The following is an 18280-nucleotide window of genomic DNA, read 5'->3' as shown; positions in this document are numbered from 1 at the left end:
ATAACAAATTGGACTTATTTTAATAAATTGGACTATTCATACTATTGGCTCAAAAAATTGGACTTATATCAAGTTTTCCCTTGATTTTGATTTTAATGCGTAATGTGATGCTAACTTGTATTCCAAATAAATTCAAATTGCTGTCAAGAAACATTTATACAACAAAAATAAATAGTCAATTTTGAATTTTCCTCTTCCAGGCTTGAAAATATAAACAATTCTCATAGTAAATGCAAGCTAATTTAATTATCGTAGAAAATGTCTATATCAAGTCTCATATTCTTAGGAGACTGTAGGTAGTAAGTCTTCAAGAATCGGTACTTTGAACTACTTATATAAAGAATAATTAAACTTGAGTGTAAAAAGCGATAGTATTTTTGTCAGCTGACCTAATTCACGTCTGCAAAATATCAATAATTTAAGAGGAGAGCAATCTCAATATTATATGCTTAGTGGGGAGAATAGAATTCTTAATTGTATTCTAAACAACCAACACGTTTACCGCACTTGAGCCTTGAAAGTCTTTGCCTTTACAAACTATTAAAACAAAATTGATTACAATATTTGTAACCAATATCAGTCTGCCACGCATTTGATCCCTTTCAAGTAGAAATTAGTCATTTAGTATTACAGTTTAGTTGTATTTGAGGTATTAGGTTCGATTTTTGCCAAAAACGAATTTGAACTACATTATTACTAACTTATTATGAAGTTAACCCCATTTTCCTTCCCTTTAGTACATAAAATATCGCTCGTTCAAATAAAAAAAAAAAAAAAAATTAGCGATAGGAGCTCAACTATTAAGCAGTCTAAAGCTACTAGTTTAGACTAATCTCAAACTTGATTAGGACTTTACCCTTTGTTTAATAGAATATTGATAACGATGTGGAAACAGTCATGTAAAAATGATTAATTTTTCAGCTACAAGATTGAAGATTCAATGAATTAGGATAAAGAAAAAAGATTGTAAACATTTTGGAAAATGGTATTTCCAAAGTTAAATTTGAAGTTTGCTTCCAAAAGAAAACGACATCAGAGCTTACCGAATAGACCAAGGCAAACATTAACGAGGAGTGAAACTTACAATGCAATGCTACCGTAACACGGTAACTCTGTCGCATAGGAGTTATTCTTTGTAACGAGGGAGCTATGGACGTCAATGTGCATTGGAATTTGGAGTCGGCCCAAGTGATGAGAGGGTGAAGTAACGAGTTAGGATTAAGAGACGTCAGAGAGTTCGTTTTCCCCCATTAACACACAGAAAAAAGGGACTTCAGAGCTTACACTAAGAGAGAATGGCAGAGTCATACCAAATATCCAAGTGATGAGAGAAGTTTAACAACATACACAGAAGCCGAAAAGTGCAAAATTAAATCATATGAGCAAAATTTGAGAAGAAAACATAGCACAGCAGGTTTTTCTTGTAAATTGTTACTTACAAGAGTTCATGACATTTGAAACCCAAATCCATTGTCCACGTATGATCGGACAAAGGAGCAAACGGCGAAGTAAGGAGAACGCTGCAGTGCCAACTGCAGACCTCGGCACGCTTGCCTTCGGCATCAAACCTAAAACCATTTTCCGCAGAGAATAGCAAGTAACCGTGTCGAAGCACGAAAGGATTGATCTTCTTATACCCAGACATTGAACACAAAGAACCATTGAACTAAACTAGTGTTGCAAAGCCTGGCTGGCCCAAGACGGTACAGGTGCCCGAAACATCACTGGAAGACCAGTAACAGGGTGTTCAAGAGACAAGCTCTTATGGAAATTCCAAGATACTGACAATGCGAGCGGATTTGATGTGTTCGTCCACTCCTAGGACGGGGTCTTACTAAAACCTCGTCCTTCCTTGCGTCTCCATCTACTACAGCTTTCTCTTCAACCACTACAACATTTGCTTCGTCTTTCTTAAACTCAGATGGCTCTTTGTAGCTCCCTTGTCCATTTACCGATAAAAGTTGAAACAATGTTTCCATGTCTCGGACCATTGATCCTCCTGGAAGTGTCCGGCCTACATCTGAAGCGGCATACCCTCGCCACACCCCAAACCTTGATCGGCCATGACCTGATTTAACGGTGATTCTTTCCCATTTTGGAGCCGAACCAATGCAGCGCGCAATGTATGTTTTGGAAACTTTGTGATCTGTAAATGCCCTCACAAGCTCGGCAGCTACTTTGTGTGACTTGGTTATTATCATCAGTCCACTAGTGTCGCAATCTAGTCGTTTGGCAAGATGGAGCTCAGGTGGATGGTTTGGGTCCCTGCAACTGATAACTTGGACTAAAATCAGTGTTCAAGAAAGAGTAACAAAAATCAACTTTTCCAAGGAAGCACTTTTCCGACTCACTATGTGATAGGAATCAAAACTCAAAATTTCCCGCCCATTGCAAGTAGTCAGTATCTCCCATCCAATGAACTTAGAAAGCGTTTCCTAAATTTGATTATGGCTTTTCGAATAAGCAGAAGTTGTTGCCAATTGGCTTGGAGAATCTACAACAAAACTAAACCCTGATCCCAGCTAATTTCCACTGATTACATGAATTTAAAACTCTTTAGGATTGAAGATCATATTCCTCATTGTACTGAGAAGCAGTTTTAGAATAAGCCAACTTAACGAGAAAAGCACTTCTCTAGGTTTCATCTTGGAAACAAGAAGCAGACCAGAAAAAAAAAGAGAAGAGTTAACCTGGCTCACCTAACTCGGCCGAGTCACAGAGAAGCTGAGGGACCGGTTCCAACGAGCCACTGGTCCTCGTAAACTTCGCTGTTTCTCGAAAGGGAAAAGAAGCTGGATTTGGAAGAGGCGGACATGGCTCTCGCCAGCTCTATGTGCTTAGAGATGGCGGGGAGTGGCGGGGAGAGGGGCACGGGGTAATTCTGTGGGGTTTGGAGGGCATTTTGGGAACTGGGATTTACGGCGTCGGCTTGGGCTGACATGGTGACTGAGCAGCGGCTGAGGAAGACGAAGGCTTTGGGGAAAAAAGGCGACTGTATTTCAAAACGTCATCGTTTCATCTTTTCATCTTCTAGGTCAGCAGCTCCTGTATTTTTAAAACCCTCAATTGGAGTTTCTGTTAAACCTCAAAAGATTCAAACATCAGAAAAATGTCATCTTTCATGCTTAGAAGGAGAGCAAGTAGTAGTGGATCCTGGCAGCTTCTCTGCCCAAACCCAGAAGCCAAAAGCGGCTTTTTTCCATTTCTGCTTTTCTCTACTCTGTCTGAATCCCAACCCAGAAATCTATATCGACGCTCAAGCCCTCAAAATTTACCAAATCCAATTGAAAAACACAGGATTTTGGATTCTGGGGTTTCTCCATTTCCTCCAATACCTCAGAATCCCCATTTGGGTCTCTCCAAAATCACCCCTTTCCGATTAGTATCTTTATTTCGGGCTCCAAGCCTCATGCCTTAAGCTCTGGGTATGTTGCTGCGGGGGAAAATGTCACTGGGTCTGGTGTATTGGGGCTGCCAATGGTGAGAAGTTTGTATTCGGGTCGTGGCAGTTTCGGGTTGGTTTGCTTGTTTGGTACTCAGGCTGCGGTGGAGCCGTCGACCTGTGATGGGACGGTTGATAGAATCATTGCTAGTGAGTGGCCGATTCTGGATGTGAACGGGAGTGATTGGAAGAGTCACGCTGTTGCAATTGCACAGTCCATTCATCTTATTAAGAAACGTTTGCAGGTACAATTAAAATTAAAACATTCCATTGTGTTCCTCTGTCAATAAATTCAATGTATGTTGAAAATGTGGGGATTGGCTGAGAGAAGTTTCCCTGGTGACTAATCCGTCCATTTTCTCATAAACACGTTGAATCTAGTGACTTATCGAATCCAATCCAATCCTAGACACCAAACAAGGCCATATGAGTTTATCTGGAAGCATAACTTCGTTTCTTATGTTGAGGATTCAATCATTTGTTTCTTATGTTGAGGATTCAATCATTTGGTATGGTTGATTCTCTGTTTGTATTCGAATATTTCCGCTTAGTTTTGAAGTACGTCTTCTGATTATGGTGGCAGTGGAAGAAGTTGCTGGTTAGGTTGGATATGTTATCAGCAGAGGTGAATAAGCCAGACCTGTGGAATGATCCTGTACATGCAGGGAAGATAAGCCGTGAACATGGTTCACTTCTGGATAAAATGAAAGAAGTGCAGGCATTTGAGCAAGAATTGCTCGAGCATATAGACGTGGTGAAGCTTGCCCATGAAGAGAATGACGCAAAGCTGGAATCGGTGGGCCTTCAATTCTTCTCATAGGCATGTTATTTCATGGTTTTTGCCGTCTTGAATAATTAGCACCAATATGATGTTTTATTCACTGGTTATCGTAGATTCAATTTATGATGTACGCCAAATAGTGAAAAGTCCATGCTAGTATCTGTTTTTCAGTGAATAGGAAAAAAGTAACGGACATATAACATTGTTAATAGAATCAATGCAGTAACAATATACGATCTACATTGATGCAAAGAAGGATCAATTGAACTGGTCATATTTGAATCCTTTCCATAAAGTTGAATCCTTTCTTTTAAGTTATAAGGTACTTGAGAGTTGAGAACAACGTGCATTGTGCTTTTTAGTTAGTTGTACGGATTCTCATATGCAGGAATCCATGAACGCTTTGCTTAATATGAGAAGAACTTCAAAGGAGAAGGAGATTGAAGCTTTGTTAGCTGGGGAGCAGGATCCTTGCTCGTGTTACATTGAGGTCCGTTTGATATATGAATCATGTTTTCTGCATTAATATTTCCTATATTCTATGAAACATGTATTGGTGGTGTCTAGTTGTTGGTATTTTGTACTCATTATATAGATGTTATAATGGTGAAAGACACTGGTTGCGATTAATCTATGCCAACCAGACCTTAGATAGTATTGTGCCATGTAGGTTCAAGCAGGAGCTGGGGGTACAGAGAGTAATGACTGGGCAACAATGGTCATGCAGATGTATAAAATGTGGGCTCAACGACACAGATACGACATGACTGTGGTGGATGAAATGCCTGGTGCGATTGCGGGAATCAAGGTTCATCTTCTATCCACTGATCCTTTGTATTTGCGAATGGATCCATGAAACATCTGTAGCAATTATTTGCATGGTAAGGAAAAAGAAATCGGCTTATCCCAAGCATGTGCAAATCCACTGTCCCACCCCAATTATATTCCAGTAAAGCCTTTAAACTGAAGAGTATGCTAATGTTCTGACTTCAGATCAATCTGTTCTTGCAGCAGGCAACAATCAAGGTTGACGGTGAATATGCTTTTGGATATGCCAAAGCAGAAGTAGGAGTGCACAGGTTGGTACGGATCTCACCTTTTGACAGTAATAAGCGCAGGCACACTTCATTTGCTGCTGTTACTGTGACTCCAATCCTGGGAGATGCATCTGAGCATGTACAAAATAATGAATCTGATCTGCGCATTGAGCAATTTCGTTCTGGGGGAGCTGGAGGCCAGCACACAAATACAACTGATAGTGCTGTGAGGATTGTTCACATTCCTACAGGAATTACTGCTACTTGTCAAAATGAGAGGTGTTAAAACACATTTTCGTTTTTTATATTTGGAACTAAGAATTGCCAACTTTCATCCTAATCACGGAGTTTCCTTTTTCTTCAATGTACAGATCACAACATCAGAATAAGGCTTCAGCAATGGCTGTTATTCAGTCACGAGTAGACCAGCTTGAGATGGCGTGCCAGAATAAGATGAATGTGCAGTATTCACAATCTTTTACCGACATAACCTGGGGAAGCCAGACCCGCAGCTATGTGCTCCATGTATGCTCTAGCCTCTAGAACTAGCAGAACACTATCCCCAATTCCTTGAAAACCCAAGTCACGTAACTTCCATTGCTACTTTTAATGCAGCCATACTAGATGGTGAAAGATCTTCGGACAAACTATGAAGTCTCAGATCCTGATTCTGTCCTTGAGGGAGATGTAGACGGCTTCATCTTGAGCTATTTATCTGCTTGCTTGGATAGAGATGAAGATGACAACTAAAACGAGTCTGGAGAATCCGACACTGCATATCTTTGCCAAGGCTGAGCCTGTGCCGTGTGTCCAGACATCAAACTTGTAGGTTTCAATCATTTGACTGCAAATCTTTCAGCCACGCCCGCGATGGTGATCCATACAAAGACAAGAAGAATTTAGGAGTGCATGGCATTTGTATATTCAGTTAATAGGAAGGGTCGTGAAAACAAAGCAGATGAAATGTTTTGGCGGAATTCCATATGATGTCTCAGGCCAAGTGATTTGTTTGGTGAAATATCAGTTACCTAAGTTACAACCGATATTTCCGTTCAAATTTCGACAAAAATTGTATGAGACTCGCCTGCATGGTTAAAAAGCGTCTCACGTACTACTTTCAGACGGAGTTTAAACGAAAATCGCGATATATAAGCATGATTAATAGTTTTCTCACCACCCGTTAGATTGAGGCATTCCTACTACAACCACAAGAATGAACAATACAATTTGATCAAGTGTTTTTGATATGAAATTAACTCATACACCGGGGAAAGGAATCCTCTCTGGATCCCTTTCACCAAATCTTACCAATCAACAAATCTCGGCTCTTGAAATTTGATCAAATGGCTAAAGTAATTATAAACTTTAAAGGAGTTCACTGTTTTTAGCCGTTGCATCAAATTTCAAGGACCCGGATTTGTTGATTGGTAGGATTTGGTGGAATCCGAAGAGGATTCCTTTCCATACACTGGCCCATCATACAAAATAAGGAAAACTAATGGAAAAAAAACTTGAAAATTTTAAGTTTTAACGATAAAGAAAAAATAAATGGTAAATTGAATAGTATCAAGATTAACTTTTTAGTATAAAAATATAATTTTTCGCTAAAGTGAAATTAATGAGAATATTTCGTTAAAATTCCCTAAAAAAATATGCTACCATTTTGTGCATGTTATTTCCTCCTTTTCATTAGCTGGGCCTTTGGGCTTAGATTTAATCTATATTCCTGTTTTACCCCTGCTAAGTTTGCATTATTACATTTCTACACCGACAAAAATGCCCAGCACTCGTCTTTCCTCCTGATTTCTTCCTGCCTGTGGGGCCTGGTCGTCGTCTTGGCTTCCAATTGGAAAATCTTGCGCGTCTTCTCCTCATCTCCTCACCAAGCAGCCACGATCTTTCAAGTTGAAACTCCTCTCCTTTGAATTTCACATCAACAGCATCTCCCTATAACCAACCCAGGAGCTGGGTTCGGATTCAAGTTTTCCGACAGTAACAGACGATTCCTCCGACGCCCGCCATCGAGGTTAGTCTGAAACGATTCCTACCTTGTTGACCTATTGCATGTCAAAATCTGCTTCAAATTTGTGATTTAATATGGTTGGGCTTTAGAAAAAATTTCATGATTTTGTCTAATCCAGTTTAACGATTAGAAATTTCGCCTGCGGACTGCAATTTCATCTGCTCCAAACAAATAGATTATTTTTAATCTGAATTTATAAAATTATATATGTTCGAATTTGTTTTACATCTCATTCAGTTCGATTTAGGGTTTGGTTTTAGGGTTTCCTGGCCTGAGTTGTATGTAAAGAAAAAAGAGTGAATTTTTTGTATCGTAAAGACACGAGTCTGATATGTTCAAGTAAGATGCCGAGTCCTCTTGCATTCGTATAATTACATTTGTGAGCTGCTTTTCTGGGTTTTTGTTGATTTGTTTGCTTATCTGGTATATACAACAAGAGTGACACCGCCACAAACATTATCAATTTATACATGAAAAGCGTAACATTGGGCCAATTTAACCATTTATTTTGAGCACATATCAGCAAAATAATGAAACATATGACAACGGGGTTTTTTCAAGTCAATTTTGTTGGCATATTGTTGTTCATGGAAGTGTTGATTTGATAAATGCGAGTGCTTTTGGCGTGTGACATTTTGATATATTCTTCATTATGAAACAAGGAAGAATAGGAAGAATGTGTAATATATGATCTCTAACCATTCAACTTAGTTCCAAGCAATATTGTTTGGTGAAATGGTTGTGCTACGATATTGGAGAAAATTAAAAATATTTAAAATTCATTTTGATGAGGTTCTCATTCTCCAGGTGAAATCCGGATACCAATTCTCAAGATCAATGCCACAAAGTGGCATATGAAGCAAGGGTCTTGGATTAACGAGAAATAGTATCAAATACCTGTCGTTTACAGTTAGGGCTTGCACAGAACAAGATCGAGCGCACGCAGAGAGGGATCAGAATTGGAATCGGAATCCTAATCAGAGAATTAGGGCTTCCATCTTTTGAAGAATTGGGGTCGCGATTGTAAGTTTTCAGTAGAATTGAAGAATGGGTTCTTCTCCGGTGATAACCCCAGAAGACGTATTGTTGTCTCTGATGAACGATGGCACCATTGATTCTCTCAGATTAAAGATCATCAATCAGCTTAAATCCAATGTAATTCTCTCTCTCTAAAATTAGGAATTTTGGAGCTGAAATTGTATGTTTTTTGTTTGTGAAATTGTAACGGTGATGGTTAATGGGCATTTGCAGGAGGAGCTGAAGAACACGACTATTAAAATGGCGGAGCAGAGCAAAGTTCTCAACACTCCCGGGGCCGAAAAACAGACAAAAAGAGAGCTTTTTGACGCATTAAGGCAGGAGCTTGAAACCCAAGTGCTCGAAAAGGCCTCCAAGTCCGTTTGGGAGTTGATTTTAGACAACAATGGATTGGGGAATGAAATCAGCGGAACGGTTGAAAGGGTTTTCTGCCGGTTGAGCGGCCGCGAACCGCCTCTCTTTCCTCCTCCGGCGGATGCCAACAATGCCGTTGCCAGTGTCAATGCTAATGCAGATACCAGTGCCAATGCCAAGGCCAGTGGCAATGACAAGGAGAACGGAAAAGAGAAAGGAAAAACGAAAGGGAAGGCAACGGCAACAGCAAGCAATTCACATGAGAAGGAGAAAGCACCAAAGAAGCGAAGATACAGTGAGATAAATGCACAAGGACAAGGAGAGGAAAATCAAGTTGCAGCAAAGTCTGATGAGCCTCCAGCTGCTGTACCTGAAGAGTCACAAGTTCTGAAGACTTGAGCTAACTGCTTCCCCAGGCCAATCTTGTTTGAAATTCTTTGGTTGATTTTGTTCTAGTTAAAATCTTACTGTTAGGGAAGAGTATATTGCACATTCGGATTCTCTAAAAATGAGTTAGGGCGATTGACTAGGTCATTGTGCCGGTCTTGTTGCATCTGCATTTTAATTCCTCTTCACGTGGATTAGAGTATCAGTTTAGAATATCGCTTTGTCAGAAAAGAAATATCGTCAGTCTTGTGTAACAGAACTTATCTATTTAGTATGCCTCTTGTTTATGTACGTTGAGAAGATGAACCCCTTTGTGCTCTGCTGACAAAGGGCTTTTGAAATATCAACTTTTCTTGGATTCAAAATAACTTGTATGATCGCTGGATATTGAAGTTTTTATACTTTAGATTAAATTGGATCAAGCAGGTTATTACAAAATCCTTGAGTCGGAATCGGAGAGATTTTCCGTGAAGTGACTATTTTGTGTACTCAATCTTGAAGAAATTTCAAGAACAACCTTGGACTCGTCATTGTTTGACAAAAAAGCACTGCCAATGCTGAAGCCAGAATGCAGCTTTTGGAAAAAGTTAGCCACAAAGGAAAAGTTAAACTCTAATAAACCAAACAAACAGAGGATTAAGACTGTCTAATCCCCCCTCTAGAAAATTAATACTGACCTAACCAGGGGATGAAGCTGAGGCAATATACACTCATCCCCGGTAGATTTTTCCTTTCATTCGTCTCTGTGAATCATTTCCAGTGGTTGGCCAAGTCGTTATAAGTTGCAAATTCTTCCATTGTTGAATTTTGAGTGAAGGATGAAGATGCTGAGTTGTTCTTGGCCATTTGTATCCTTGAGTTCCTGGCAGCCACCCAGATGACTGGCTGAGGTAGTGGCAACAACCAGCTAACCGGCTGAGGCTGAAGTAGGTCAACATTTGCGCCGGAAACCAAGTTTTGGTTATCAACCACTTCTTGTACATAGTCTGGGTGCTTTACATCAGATGCAAATGCATAATTCATTTGTTCTGGGAATGCAATGAGTGAGTTGGCCTGGGGCATGACTTGTTTATTGCTGAATTCAATTTGTGAGTCGATCATTAGCTGGTTTTCGATATTACTCAGCAATTGGGAGTCGGGATTAGGGGTTCCTAATCCTTGATTATATACATTGAAGCTTTGACAAGAAATAGTTGAATTCGCTTGTGCAACAGAAACCAATCCAGGAAGTTGCTCTCTTCCTAAGAAATCAGCAAAACTGGTCATTGCTTGGGTTATCCCTTGATCCCAGTAAACCGGCATTTGTGGATTTTGAACTGCTTGGTTTCCGATCACCTCATCTAAAGGCGAAGAAAAATCCATCACTATATCATCACAAGATATTTGGGGAAACAACATCAGTGTATTGCTCTTCTCAAGAGTCGATGGCCTGAAAAAAGCTTTTCTTGTGAAGGAAGCAATAAAAGTACCTGATATTGGTGAAGTTGAATCCTTGATCCTAAGAGTTGGCTTGAGCTGTTCGTATGTTTGAACTTGTTGAGTATGATCATAACGTGTCTGGACGCATGGCGAAAAGGGGAACTGCAGATTGGAGGGGATTTCTGCCCCGTGTCTATCAAAATTGAAAGAAAATTCTGCAAGACCATTGTGGAAGTCTGACTGAAAGTATGGAGATTTTTGACTCGGGAAAGGTCTTTGGCTCATCTCTAAAAACCGGCTTTCGCATTGTATGAGCTTTTCATAGTGTTGGTCAAGGGCACCTGGGGGAAATTGAACATAATGCCCCCTGAAAACAGAAGATATCGAAAAACTACGTCAGGTAGTGCTGAAAAATTAGGGTTTAGGAGAAATGCGAAGAGAAAATAAAGATAAGGGACCTGTGAATACGAGCTTGACCATTGGTGAAATCTGATGCCACATTCCACATGGTATGCTTTCTCGGCTGTGGATTTGATTCTCGGTGGAACGTAGGTGGCTGGTTCAACTGCAAAACATCACCATATTAACAAGATGCTGGGAACAAAATTACCATAATTAAACCCTTAGTCCAATGAATACTTATGAACACGAAGATAAACAAGAGTTACCTCGATTTCCAGAATCCCGGGCTCATTTTCTTTGATAACTGCTCTCAATGCCGAAATATCAGACCACTGCACTTCAATCTTGCTCTTCAAACCCTGATCCAAGATTTCCCACACCAATTTTCTCTTCGCGTAGTAACATTTCACCACCAAGTCACCTTCATTGTGAGCTACTCTCTGCACAACATTATAATCAAAATCGAACAAAATTTGTACTTTCACAACTTCAGATTAAGTGTGTCATGGATTGTTTAAAAACTGCCAACCTGCCATGAACCGATTCGGATAAATGATGCATTGAAGTTAGAAGCCTTCAATTTTTCCTTCTCAGTCATCAACTGAAAAGCGTTGGGTTTAACTTCCGGCGAACGCTTAGTCTTGAGTTTTCTGGGTGCAATCACTTCTGTTAAGTCTATGAAAGGGGGTGTCACCCCAAGGTTCAAACCAAGAGGACTTAAACTTAGAAGAGTTTGAGCCAATTGAGCCTGCAAAAAATGAGTAATAAAAATTAAAAAAAAAAAATGAAAAAACATTGCAGAAAATGGGAAGTATCTACTGTTCACATATAAAGACATAAAAATTTAGATACAACCATCGTGTTAAAAAGGAACGAAATGATAGAAAAAGAAACAATCACACTTTACTGTTTTTTTTTTTTTTCTGTTCATGTGGTTGAGAATTTTTTTTTTTTTCTGTTCATGTGGTTGAGAATTGAGAAGATGCAACATTTAAAAGGAAAATGGAAGAACGATACGTGAGCGTAGCGATATTGGCCTCAATGGGTTTTCTTTCAAATCCCAATCCACAGAGAAAGTATTGTAAAAATCTTAAAAACGCCATGCAAACGCCGAATCAACCCAAATAAAACAAAACCTAAACTTCTCGCATAAACAACACAAAAATAAATGAATCAATATAAATTAATTAAAACACACACATGAAACGTAAAGTTTCAAGATGCATCCATCACGTTGAATAAAAAAACCGAAACGAAAAAACCAAGACAAAACAGTAAAATACTTTTTCGTTGGAATCCATTGGAGTTTGTCTGAGCCTCTTGTTTGCAGCTTCTGAAATATGATCACACCAAGAGCCAAAACCAGTGACACGATTCGCATTCTTCGAATTCAGAGACGAATTCTGAGACTGCTCGGAAGCGGAACCAGAAGCTTCACCACCATCACTGTTCCACTCGAAACCGCCATTAGAATCCACAACCATCTCTTCTTTATTATTTCTTTATTCCTGGTTTTTCGGATGAAGAACTGAAAAAATCAGTACAAACCCAGTAGAAATCCAACTGGGGCCGATTCAGTTTCGAGTGCCAAATCGGAGTATAAATAGGTTGACTGTGGGAAGTTGGAGGAGAGGGAGAGAGATAGTAGGGGAGAGAGAGAGAAGCGGCGTGAACAGAGGAAACGGAGAAAAACAGAGCAAACAAACGTGTGTGAGTAGGATTTTGCAGAGCCAACCAGCCCCTGTGGGGCTTTGGCTTTATAAAGGGATTGATTTTTGAGCTGTATACATGGGAGAGGAACTCCTTTTGACGAGGACTGCTGACCTCATCATTTTACACGTGGACACTTGAAAATGATTTTCTTAGAGAGAAGATCCTTGTGTGGCCGGATTCTCTTTGTAAGGATCTCAAAATCCTCCAATCACATCCGTTTGTCGTATATCGTGCGGTTTGTTTTGTCAGGTACGGTTTATATTCAATTTTAAATAAAAAAAAATTACAATGATTTCTGACCATATAATGTATGATGAACGGATATGATTGTAGGATCTCAAGATCCTTACAAAAGGGATTCGGCTAGGATTCTCTGGATTTCCTTATTCTGCTACTCGGCCCCACAAATTACAAAATCAGGGTTCTTATTTTACCTAAAAATATTAGGGTTATCAATTTTTTTTAGGGAGTTTTAACGAAACACTTTCGATACTTTTTACTTTTAATGAAAAACCGTTTTTTTACTTTTTCATGGTATTATTCACTACACCTTTATTTGTCATTTTTCATTAAAACTAAAGTTTTTTTAGACTTTTCGTTAGTTTTTTTTATTTATTTTTTTATTTTTTTTATTGTTCTCTCTCGATTCGTTTTTTCACTTGTTTAGTTGTTTATGGTCTTGTTTCTTGAAGGTGAGTTTTGATTTGGATGGTGCTATCTATAACTCATTTTTACCTCTCACACTTGATATTAATTTTTGTTAGTTGAATTAAATAAATTGAAGAAGATGGGACAAACATTAACAAGAGTGTGTATGAAGTAAAACTGGTGTGTGAGTAGCACTACCCTTTGATTTTTACCAAATTCTAAATCTTGTTCAATTGGGTGGTTGGATTGTGAAAAAAAATTGTGAGTTAAATATGGTTAAAATTTTATTTATTTTTTTGCCTTATTTCTAAAATTATTTTGTGTTAGTAATAAAAAATAGGGGCTTATACTATTCAAGTATTGAGAGGTGGGAGTAGTGACAAATGGATTATGGTGGTGTTTGTTTTTTCATTATTATTATTACTTTTCTTTATCCTACTTTTTATGGAAAACTTTTGTTCGAGAACAAAACTTTTTATGGAAAACTAACATTAGGAATAATAAAGTGATTAAAAAAAAAAGGAGATGTTCTTAAAACCCTACAAAATTCATCATGAATTTCATGAACTCCTGTTGATATATTTTACATGATCAGTTGGTAACAACATTATGATTGTCAATAACTTTTACATGAGCTGTCCACAACAAACGTATATAAACGAGTGATAATTAAACATAAATTTGTGTGTAAAAATAAGTGTAAGATCCTATATGTAGCTTAAAAAACAGTATGGATGTTAAGAAGAAATTGAGACATTGGAGAAAATTAAAAACATGTATGCCGTATTAAATATTTGGATATATGTACCAAACATTGTGTGATAGTCATTCTCATAAAACATGTTTCAGAAACAACTTTTCATTCCTTCATTTTAATTAACTTACTCGCCCACTTTTATTGTTCTTTGTTGCCATTCCTTTCCTTCATTGTCAATTCAAATTTCATTCATCCTCTATATTTTTGTAATACTTTTGTTTATTTTCAATTTGAATTTCATTCCGTTATTTAAACTTGTTTGGAGTAGAATATCGAAAATGTAAGAAAATCAAAATTACAGTTTTATGAACAAAAACAAAGAGAAAAAAAATGTCCTGGATTCTATTAAGCAATCATGTTTTAAGTTTACTTTTCGTTATACAATGTTACTAATGAAAAGTAGGGACTTATTGTTATTCTAGTTTTTATATAGTTTTAAGTCTATGAGTTGTGTTTCCTTTTATCAATAGGCTTTATTCAATGTATTTTTATGGAAAATCAAATTAGTTAGAAAATGATTATAAAAAGTGAATCATTATTAATTCCGTAAAAAATCATGATGTACTCCTCTCTACTTAAATTTTGTTGGGAGACAATGGTGCATGATGGCTATTTTACACTATTTTTAGATCCTTCAAAATAAGTTGTGAGGTTTCAATAATATTCTCACATTGTACTTTAAAGTATTAATTTACATATTATGTCTGTTTGAACGTAATGTTAAATTGATGGTGATCGGTTGTCCTTCTATAACACAAACATCGATTTAGGAGAAGTTGAAGCTTTATGATGAATGTTTTATATAATATATATGTAAGGTCTTACACTTGTCATGTCATCAATTTAATGAAAGACTAGACAATCATATTACTCATACGATTTCAAAGTCGTATGATGCAATATGAGAAACTTGAAACTACTTGACTCAATTAAAAATCATCCAAAATCTAAGTGGTATGAAATGTAGTTATCTCTTATATAAAATAGTTTTTTTTAACCAACATTTCCTCTTGCAGGAATTTGCTCTGCAAAAATATCTGTACATTGTTCTACTCCATTAAAGTCAACCAATAACGTATCTAGGCAACAAAAAGAATTCAATATAAGAAACTTAGGTACACATGGAGAAAATGAAAAAAATATTAATCATCCTTGGGACTCTTATAGTTGGCAGCAATTTAAACAATATGTTTGATTTGGATTTTTTTTAAGACCATGTTTAACTTCCCACAGGATTTCTCCGGTCACAGACACTTAGACTATGTTTGGGTAAACAATATCTGTACATTGTTCTACACATTGTACTTCAAAATTAAGTTGTGAGGTTTCAATAATATTCTCACATTGTACTTTAAAGTATTAATTTACATATTATGTCTGTTTGAACGTAATGTTAAATTGATGGTGATCGGTTGTCCTTCTATAACACAAACATCGATTTAGGAGAAGTTGAAGCTTTATGATGAATGTTTTATATAATATATATGTAAGGTCTTACACTTGTCATGTCATCAATTTAATGAAAGACTAGACAATCATATTACTCATACGATTTCAAAGTCGTATGATGCAATATGAGAAACTTGAAACTACTTGACTCAATTAAAAATCATCCAAAATCTAAGTGGTATGAAATGTAGTTATCTCTTATATAAAATAGTTTTTTTTAACCAACATTTCCTCTTGCAGGAATTTGCTCTGCAAAAATATCTGTACATTGTTCTACTCCATTAAAGTCAACCAATAACGTATCTAGGCAACAAAAAGAATTCAATATAAGAAACTTAGGTACACATGGAGAAAATGAAAAAAATATTAATCATCCTTGGGACTCTTATAGTTGGCAGCAATTTAAACAAAATGTTTGATTTGGATTTTTTTTAAGACCATGTTTAACTTCCCACAGGATTTCTCCGGTCACAGACACTTAGACTATGTTTGGGTAAAGAAATTTAAGATTACTAAGGAATTTAAAAATGACGGAAATTGAAATGACGAGATTTTATTTTCTAAAATTTGTAAATTTTCTTGTTTAGTTAACTTAAGAGAACAATGAAATTGAATACGGAATTTGTTATTTTTAAACTCTCAATCATAGAAATTGAGAAATGACATCTATTTACATGGAATTTGAACTTGGGATTTGGAGGTTCCAAATTCCAAGTTTTTTTTCCATGTGGAATTTCTAAATTTCTATGTTTATGAATCCAAACAAGAGAATTGGTGCTTGTCAATTTATAAATTTTGATTTTTACCAAAATTCCATGTTTATTTTCCTCATCCAAACATAGTGTTAGAACACCTGAAATTATTAAATTTCCATACATATATACTCTGCTTATCCAACGTTCATGTCAGTTGGGTTTGTCCAATCCAAACCCTAAAATTTTATGTTTTGTTTATTTTTGTATTACAACATTATCCATTGTATTTGTGTAGTTGAAAAGTGACTGTAAAGTTTTCAAAAATTTATTTTATTTTTGTATGTGAATGTTAATCATATTATTCATTGAGTTTGTGTTGTTACTTAAGCATCTGCACTTTAAAATATTGATGGTTTCTGGAAGAATTGTGAAATGTGATTAGTGAAGGGCAGGTCGTTGAGATTTGATGCAAGTGTAAATATAATTATATATACAATTAGCAGCCTCCAATGGGGGTAGGCAAAGGTGTTTTGACTTGCCATGCAAGGAAAATCAAGTTAAGATGGAGTGGTCAAACAAGTGCCTACTTGGTTTGCCTGTTTCATCAGAGTACACACTTTTTTTATGAGGTAATTGAGTAAATATAACTTACCATGTTAATCATTAAAGTACAATTTTGTTTATTTTGTTTGCCTACACCATTAGAAAAGTTCTAACTAATGCTCCAATATGTAGCACATACAAGACGTGGGCATAAGAGGTTAATGATTTCTTAAACCTCATTTGGATGTGCTTTTAAAATAACTGAAAACGTTTTTAGATGAAATGTTTTTGGGTTCCAAAAGTACTTAAAGTGTTTTCTGCAAGAAGCACCTGTTATGTGCTTCTTCCAGGAAGCACTTTAAGCATTTTTCTAGAATTTACTTACATTTTTACTAGGACTGGTTCCAAAAATATTTTCACCAAAAACACTTTCAGTCATTTTAAAAGCACATCCAAACGAACTCTTAATTAGTTGGTGATTAACACATGAGTATTATTAACCAGAATTGCTAGAGATGATTAGCTCTTGCCCCACGTCATTATAGAATTTTAATTAATAAACCCACGTGTTTATCAGGTAGAATACAATATTTACTTATTTCGTGGCACCAACAAAATAGCAAATTGACAAAAAAAGACCATTTGATGAGTGATGAGAGATGAGTGACGTTGACGTTCTCGGTTGTTTTTATCATCATCACTACTTAATTAAGGGAATTGCTTTTGTAATCAAAACTTTTGGAGATTGATACATCTGTAGTTATTAAGTCGATGGGATGATCCCATATGATAGCTCACCTGCCTAATTAGGAAAAAATAATAGATATATGAACATGGTATTGGACATGTTCCAAGTGGATGTGGTGGCAATTCAGAATGCGAGTGTTATGTATTTAAAGAATAATGTTTGACTATTCAAAGATGAGTAGAAATTTCAACTCAAAATTTTTCATGTTCGAACCACAGAATTTTATACTTATGATCAGAATCATTCATATTATGAATTACTTTGAAGATCATCTTTACAAAAAATGAATTAAAACTAAAGTCGTTTAGTCAATTTATTGTAGCAGATACATAGACAGTTCGTAATGCTTTTACCAATTCCGTTCATTTTCTTTATACAGTTCGATGTCTAAACGACCTTATAGGTTAATTGACGAAGTTCTATGATTTGGCAACGAATAGTTTTGAGTAGGAACTTCTACTCATTCTTTGAGTAGCCAAGTATTATTCATGTCTAAATATTAATTGAGACGAAAATGTATGTATAATGGTTTAAAAATTGGTGAAAAATCATTGAGGTTAAAGAATACAAAAACTGAAAACCCTAATATCATCTTCTACTTATTGTTTTCAATCTCAATGAATATCGTACCTTGTTCAAACGAAAAAGAATACAAAAACCTATTAAGATTACAAAATCATTTGGTACATACCCTTGTAAGTTATAATGTAAATAAGGGTTTGTTATTAACATTTCTCTATTGGAATAATGCAAGGCTAAAATACTTGAAGAAGGTACGTTCTTAATTAAAGAGTAAAGAGCAACCTAAAACGACAAAACTCACCGCTTTGCAAGGATCGAAGAG

The 18280-nt window shown here is 36.6% G+C and overlaps 2 protein-coding genes and 2 pseudogenes across 2 annotated transcripts; 2 read left to right on the top strand and 2 right to left on the bottom strand.

Annotated features, from left to right (window-relative positions):
* Nucleotides 1-1411: 1411 nt before the first annotated feature.
* LOC137722148 (RNA pseudouridine synthase 1-like) lies at nucleotides 1412-3004 on the bottom strand (annotated as a pseudogene).
* On the top strand, nucleotides 2875-6398 carry LOC137723618 (peptide chain release factor PrfB2, chloroplastic-like; annotated as a pseudogene).
* Nucleotides 6399-7081: 683 nt separating this feature from the next.
* Nucleotides 7082-9430, top strand: LOC137722909 (uncharacterized). Its single transcript, XM_068462028.1, has 3 exons — nucleotides 7082-7286; nucleotides 8091-8438; nucleotides 8535-9430. Exons 2-3 carry the CDS (start codon nucleotides 8331-8333, stop codon nucleotides 9072-9074), a joined length of 648 nt encoding a protein of 215 aa, XP_068318129.1. The 5' UTR covers nucleotides 7082-7286; nucleotides 8091-8330; the 3' UTR covers nucleotides 9075-9430.
* A 116-nt stretch (nucleotides 9431-9546) lies between these two features.
* Nucleotides 9547-11613, bottom strand: LOC137722908 (uncharacterized). The gene is made up of 5 exons (XM_068462027.1): nucleotides 11413-11613; nucleotides 11150-11323; nucleotides 10940-11046; nucleotides 10532-10848; nucleotides 9547-10426 (listed from the first exon to the last, which is right to left on the bottom strand). Exons 1-5 carry the CDS (start codon nucleotides 11479-11481, stop codon nucleotides 9813-9815), a joined length of 1281 nt encoding a protein of 426 aa, XP_068318128.1. The 5' UTR covers nucleotides 11482-11613; the 3' UTR covers nucleotides 9547-9812.
* Nucleotides 11614-18280: the final 6667 nt, after the last annotated feature.

Source organism: Pyrus communis, chromosome 17 (assembly GCF_963583255.1).
Source record: "Pyrus communis chromosome 17, drPyrComm1.1, whole genome shotgun sequence".
In the NCBI taxonomy this organism is placed as follows: Eukaryota; Viridiplantae; Streptophyta; class Magnoliopsida; order Rosales; family Rosaceae; genus Pyrus; species Pyrus communis.
This window is presented reverse-complemented; position numbering and strand designations above follow the sequence as displayed.